The sequence below is a fragment of the Temnothorax longispinosus genome, chromosome 4, assembly GCF_030848805.1.
Source record: "Temnothorax longispinosus isolate EJ_2023e chromosome 4, Tlon_JGU_v1, whole genome shotgun sequence".
Classification (NCBI taxonomy): domain Eukaryota; kingdom Metazoa; phylum Arthropoda; class Insecta; order Hymenoptera; family Formicidae; genus Temnothorax; species Temnothorax longispinosus.
Window position 1 is genome coordinate 195,988 of NC_092361.1, and position 7,776 is coordinate 203,763.

Below are 7,776 nucleotides of genomic sequence, written 5' to 3' on the forward strand. Positions count from 1 at the left end.
TCAGGGCACACGTGGCCACCATATTAAAACAAAAAAAATCTAATTGACAAAATAACATAATTTTCTGTAATAATATTGTTCTAATAATCACATTTCATTGTTGGAGAAATTCATTCAGCTCAATTTTATATAATGCCGCTTAAGTTTTTATATATTCTGGTAAAAGTAAACAAATTTTTTTAATTAATATACAATAAAATGTAATTATATAATTTGTTATTTCTGAAATTATTTACTACATCACAATTACATCATTGACATGACTTTCTTTACGATTATATTATGTTAATGTTAACCTAAAACGGAAGTGATATTTAAAAACTAGGATTATCAGGATTTATCTATTATAGAAGGATTGAGATTTATATATTTTTTGTTTGTAAATATAAAATTTATTAATATTTTTGTACAAAATAGATATTATGAAGAAAAAAATCTGTTTGCCAGATTGGATACAAGTTCATTACAAGTACATCCTGTTGAATAAGTTTATGTTACAAACTATTTTATATAATATTTTTATAAGATATAAATAAAATTGTACTTTATATAAAATGTGCGCAATTTGACAAAACAACGCTTATGCACTTATTATGTATTTAAAATTTATTTAACTTTTTGCAATTTTATTTTTTAAAGTACGTTTTATATATATTGATTATTGAAGAAAATTTTATTATACATCGGAACAGTTAAATGATATTAATGAAAGCATTTCATATAATATGTAAAAAACCCCTTTTAATTATTTGAATAAATTTCTCAGTTAAAAGATCCAATGTAAAATGTATGTACCTATAATGCATGTATACACGTGTGCGCAGATAAAGTTTCTTCGTTTAGTCATTGGAATCATTAAAATACGACAGTCAGCGTAATTTTCTTGGTGCCGTTTTTTTAAACAATTATCTCCTCCTCCTGAGTCAAATACGTACCCATATTCAATGTTAATAGAATGTCCCCCTTCTACGTGTTCCTTGCTCACATTTATCCTTGCGCGCATTTTCTTATCTCAGTCGTGGTACATTTGTGGTCCCGTTTAACACGAGCACCAACCGTATCTCGAGTTATAAAGAACCTGTTGACTTTCGTTAGTTTTTAGGCGTTTTGACGAGGAGAATTCTGTGAGAAGCATTCCTTGCGCGGTGAAACAAAACTAGTTGATAGACAGGTTGAGAGAGTAATTAACCGGTTTACCTGCAACGGCGATCGAATATCGCAACAGTGATCGAAAATTGTGAATTTTTATTTGTTCATTTGCAAGTGAAGAAATTAGATAAATTGAAAAATATTTCCCGCTGTGCTTAGAAACGTCAGTAAGATGACGCGACGAAACAAAGACTACCTTGAAGATATGTTGAACATGTCGGATCTCCCAGACACTAATGACTGCCAAAGCGAAATCCCCGAATTCTTCGCGGGATGCAACGTTTTGATAACCGGTGGATCCGGTTTTCTCGGCATTCTTTTAATAGAGAAGTTGTTACGGTAAAAGGATATTTTAACATAAAAGGCTTTGTATAAAAAATCGGATATATGTATATATATATATGTATATATATATATATATATATATATATTAGACAGATAGATAATACAATTTATTAAAAACGATCAATTTCTATCACTATTTAATCTGATAAAAATTGAACAACGTAATGTTTTATACGGAATTTGTAATTCTATAAATAATATATTATTTGTAATAAAGTGAACATTACTAAAATGTCTCACGTTAAAAATCAGTTTATATTGTATTAATGCATTTTAATAAGTTATTTGCATCTGATTTTTTATACAAAGCCTTTTATGTTATATATATATATAAAATATCCTTTATATATATAATATTTATAATTCAATGTTCCGACTGACTCATCAACGCCTAGCCCAAACCTCTGAACCTAGAAACATGAAATTCGAGGAGTATATTTCTTCCATGACGTAAGCACTCACTAAGAAGGAATTTTAAAAAATTCGACCCCTAAAGAGGTGAAAAGCGGTAAAATGTGTTTTCACGACTTTCGCAATATCTCTTGGGCCCGATAAGATATCGACTTGGTTTTTGCTTACAAAGGTTATCTGTACAAGTGCTTAAAAACATAATTTAAGATTTTGCCCTAATCAACCCCTAAAGGGACAAATCTAAATTCGGGGGTGAATTATAGAATCCTTCGCATACCGTAGCGAATCACGAATGTATCAAGCTAGTATATATATAATATATTACAATATGTTGCAAATTTGACTGAAAATAAATAACATTTTTATAGATGTTGTCCGGATATAGGAAAACTATACGTATTCATGAGAGCGAAAAAAGAAAAATCACCTGAACAAAGGATCAAAGAGCATTTTGATAACTCTGTTAGTATATAATATAAATAATATATAAAATAATAAGTATATAATATAATATGTTATAATATAATATTAAATAAAATATTAAATAAATATGCATATTATTAGATTAAAAATGTTTACCATCATATTTCTTCAATTTTTTTTCAGGTTTACGATAGACTGAAGAAAGAGCAGCCTAACTTTAGTACCAAAATAATAATGATAGAAGCCGATTTAAGCAAGTTGGATCTCGGATTGTCGCAGGAAAGTCGAGAACGTCTTTTAGACACAAACGTAATTTTCCATTTGGCAGCGACTGTACGATTTAACGAAGCGATTCGAATAGCGGTTAACATAAACGTAAGAGGAACGAAGCAGCTTCTTCTTATCGCGAAAGAAATGCCGAATTTAAAGGTATGTAAAAGAAAGATTATTTTAACCAAGTTTTCAGATTTGTAAAAATTCAACTTACTTATTGTTAGTTTAAAATATTTTTTAGGTATTCGTTTATGTATCCACTGCATTTGCTTATTGTGTGCACAATTTCATTGAAGAAAGATATTATCCATCACCTATAGAAACCGATAAGATTTTGACCTTACTCGATATTCTAGACGATAAAAAATTAGACAAATTTACACCAACGTAAGTGCCTTTCAATAAAATTAAAAGAATAAAAGTCGAGTATTATTCAAGTCACTCTAGCATGCATTTTATTACATTAATTAACTAACTTATTGCGATGTAATTTTTATAATTGTACAAGCAGTATTTTTAATTTCTTACTTTTCTATTCTGCAATTAATCAAAAAGATAATTTGTCGATAAAAAAATTTGCATGTTTTTTTTATTAAAAAATTTCTTATTTATTTTTTTTTTTTTAAATTTTTGTCTCTTATATTACGTAATACATATACGCTTACACTTGAAGCGAGACACTACTGTATCTGTTTATATGAATACAGATTAATAGGTAAATGGCCGAATTCATATGCATTTACAAAGGCGATCGCTGAAGATACTGTTCGACAATACAGTGTCGGAATTCCAACCTGTATCGTACGACCATCGATTGTAACATCAACGGCCGAGGCGCCTGTAGAAGGCTGGATCAACAATGTCTATGGTGCTATGGGTGTAGTCGTGGGGTGTGCCCTAGGTTTGTTACGTACACTGCATATCGATCTTGAAAATGCGGCAGATATAGTGCCCGCAGATTATGTCATTTCACATTTTATCGCCGCGAGTTGGGACACTGCCAAAAGAAAGTAAGCTTACAATTCAAAAATACAAAAGATATTTAATATTTAGTCAGATATTTAATCAATGTTATATATATTATATATATATATATATAAGGATATATATATATAATATATATATATATATATATATATATATATATATTCTATAACTTTTGTTAATATATCCTTCTCTAAATAACAAAATAGTCCATACAAGATACATATAACTTTATCATTTATAATACATATTTTTGTTAGAAATACTCTATTGAGCATCGAGAACGCGAATCCGGATGTTCCAGAAACCGAGAGAGCGCCAATTTACAATTACGTGTCGATATGTCAAAATCCCATTACTTGGAGAAGATTCATGAAATTAAATAAACTGTATGTCATGCAGGTACCGAGCTTACACGTTCTCTGGTACTATTTTTTTTCCCCCAAAAAACATAAATTCGTGCACGATGTCTGCACGATATTTCTGCACGTGATACCTGCTATTATAACCGACACTGTGCTTTTTCTCAGCGGCCGAAAACCCATGTAAGAGATTTACCAAGTTCCTAAAGGCATAAAATGCACGATTCGTGGTTCGTGATTCGCAGTTCGCCATTCGCGCCGATTCGCCAGCGGACCGGTTTCTTGACGAAATCAAAGAGATGAAATTCATCTCCAAAACCGCTCCGCTAGCGAATCGGCGCGAATAGTGAATCGCGAATCACGAATCGTGCATAGTCTAGCGCCAGATTAACGAGCACCGCGAATCCCGCAGGATTTAATAAAGTGTAATTTTTCAGGCTAGTAAAGACATATAAGAAGATAGACAAGTTCAGTTCTGTAATATCGTACTTCACGACAAGACAATGGCGATTCAGCAACGACGCTGTTGTGAAGCTCTGGAATCGTATGAATCCGGCTGATCGACAGATTTTCAATTTCGATATAGATAACTTGACTTGGGATTCATATTTCAGACACATGATACTTGGTATGCGCGTATATATAGCTAAAGATCCGTTGAGTACCTTAGACAAAGGACGAGAGAAATATAGAAAGTGAGTAATTGCTCCTGCACACATCGCTATTGCTTTTCGCCTCATGAAACTTACGATGATTTTTTTTTCTTTCAGATTGAAGATCGCTCACTATACCCTGTTAACAGTTATCACGATTTTACTAGTATGGGGCTTTATAAGTTTAATAATTCGTATAATGTCATTCTTCTGATCTTGTAGAATTTTGTAACAAATAATTTTTACTTATACTATTAGTAAAAATAAATTATAATATTTAGAGAAAAATATATAATAGTAAAAATAAATATTTACATCGTTTACACCTTATTGTCTTCCACATCAACTTTATACGTACGTTGCATTCTCACAGAAAAAATCAATTAGACAGAAATTCAACAGAAATTCTTTTCTATTCAATCATATGTGAATAATTACCAACGTCTTTCGTGGTGGTTTTTTGTCACAAAAAATGCAGAGTATATTTCCTTAATGAATCAATTTCTCACGTACATTTTCTTAACGAATCAAAAAGTTTTTACGCGATATACGCAATATGTGAATGCCCCATATATATATATAAGAAAGACGAACAAAGCGCAAAAGACGTACGCGAAAGACGTACGAACAAAGCGCAAAGAGTATAAAAAAGGAATAACGAAAAAGCTGCTCACTTTACAATCATTCGAGATTCACAAATTTACTCGCCTCGTAAAAATTCGTTTAACAAATATTTAATATTATATAAAATTCGCGAAAATGTTTTATCCAGAACGAGATAAAATATGACGTTTTAAATACTGATTTTTATAACGAGTGACAATCTGAAATCCGAAATTTTAAACAAAAAAGTTAATTTTATTTGACATTTTATAATATCTTAAGACGCGGATGTCGATTTTCGTGGACAGAATATTCTATACGTAAATGATTATTGCCTTGGCATCGAACCTTTTCACACTGTTATTTAATAAATTATATTATTAGGTGTTTATCTACAAAAGAAGTTGCCGTTATATATATCTATAGATATAACGGCAACTTCCTCATAGGTAAACATCACCTAATACTTACCATAATAGTGATTTTTAATACAAAATTTTGAGTAGAATATCTCCCGAATTTATTAACAATCTTTTAGTAAATAAAAACTACTAATGTTTGATAGTAAAGGTTTAAAAAATTCACCAAACACCTCATGATTTTCGTCTTATTATACGCATCCGATTACATAATTAATATTACATTATTGCCACATTTTTTATGTACCTATACAATTATCAATTATATATTGATTTTGATGTAAACAATAAATGTACAATGTAATTACATAATATTTAAAATATATAATAGGGTGTAATACAATGTCTGTAAAATTTGTATTATTTAATATAAAATACTAATTTTTAATATATTAAATAATTTTAAATATAAAAATTATTCAATATAAAAATTAGTATTATTTAACATATTTTTTGAGTTGTTATTATTAAAAATATAGTAATAATAAATATAATTAAATTTATTATTATTATTATATTAAAATTTTTACTATTACTTTGTCTATAATTTTTTAAACGTCGAATTATATCCCTTCGTCTCTGCCTACCCGTATCCCTACCTACCTAACCGTGTCTCTATACTGAGAAAAAAAGTTGTTAACTTGACTAAATGCGTTCAACTGATTACTATTTTTAATTGAAATATTTAAGTATTTAAATTAAATATGATATATTAAATCTAACATGACGTAATTTGATTTAAATACTTGAATATTTCAATTTAAAAAATGGTAATTAGTTGAACGCATTTAGTCAAGTTAATAACTTTTTTTCTCGGTGTATCTATTCGTATTCCGATCTACAGTCCTACCTAACCATTTCTCTACCCCTACCTACCCGTATTACAATCTAATATAAATCTAATACCGCGACACGATTTATAAGAAACCTGATTGGGGATTTTAACACGCGCGCGATTGTGTGAAATTTAATTGGGGTTTTTCCAATCTCGCTCATATACGAGGAAATATAAAAAGAAAGTGGCCCTACTTTAGGCAAATTAACAGATATAAAATCAAACCATTTTGTACACACATAAAACTAATCATTCTACAGCCAAGGAAAGCACTTATTTACTTTATTTTATTTTATTTCTTTTAAGTAAGTATTTTTTCAACAAATATTTTTTTACTAATAGTTTTCAAATATCTTAACACAAGTCTTTGAAAACCAGAATATTGTTTTGAGTAAACGTAATGCTTACAATGACTTTATGGTAGATTTGCGGATTAAATATTTGATAAGGTTAAGTATTCGCAAATCTACCATAAAGACATTGTAAGTATTACATTTACTCAAAAAACAATATTCTGGCTTTTCAAAGACTTGTGTCAAGATGTTTAAAAACTATTAGTAAGAAAATATTCTTTGTTGTAAGAAAACTTACTTAAAAGAAATAAAGTAAAAGAAGTAAGCGTTTTCCTTAGCTGTAAAATGATTATTTTTCTGTGTGTGTTACCTTGTGGTCAATACATGTTGACCACTTACCTTTATCGTATCTAATCTTCTTTCGTCGGACCAGATCGGACCTACCTTTGTCTCCTGGCCATGTATAATCTGGTCGCATTTCGACCAGACTAATAGGAAGGAAAAAAATACCTTCCATTGTGTGTTGGATCATTATCATGACCAACAGATAACATTACGTTCGGTTCGGATTATAAGCGAGCGTCGATTGTACCGAAAATGCACACCGAGTAGTTAATTTACAAAAGAATATCGATTCATAAAAATTAACTGCACAACATTGATAAAAAATATTTCTATCATTTGTTCCGTTATGTGCGTGAGAATACGGATGTACAACCGTTTCTTTATGACTCATTCTTTTAATTTGGAATTGTAATTAACCGTAGGAAAAATTTCACTTCGCGTTGTATGAATATTAATCTCAATTATATTTCGCGAAATATTGAATTTTATAATGTGGATGAAATTAAAAAATTGACAATGGAAAATTTCTTGATGCAAAAACCGATCACTAAAATCGACCGCAAAAACTGACCGCGAAAACCGACCGCAAAAATATAAAGATGCGTTAGAGCCAAAGCACATAATATGGCGTAGCGATATACGACGATCGTAGTCCTCGACCTGACAAATCACGATACGCCA

At 30.0% G+C, this 7,776-nt stretch overlaps 1 protein-coding gene across 1 annotated transcript; it reads left to right on the forward strand.

Moving 5' to 3' along the window:
- The first annotated feature begins 760 nt into the window (after positions 1-760).
- On the forward strand, positions 761-5,668 carry LOC139811898 (fatty acyl-CoA reductase wat-like). Its single transcript, XM_071776380.1, has 8 exons — positions 761-1,488; positions 2,274-2,367; positions 2,512-2,757; positions 2,843-2,988; positions 3,309-3,611; positions 3,846-4,130; positions 4,385-4,642; positions 4,718-5,668. The coding sequence occupies exons 1-8, from the start codon at positions 1,322-1,324 to the stop codon at positions 4,812-4,814; spliced, it is 1,596 nt and encodes a 531-aa protein (XP_071632481.1). The 5' UTR covers positions 761-1,321; the 3' UTR covers positions 4,815-5,668.
- The last annotated feature ends 2,108 nt before the right edge of the window (positions 5,669-7,776 follow it).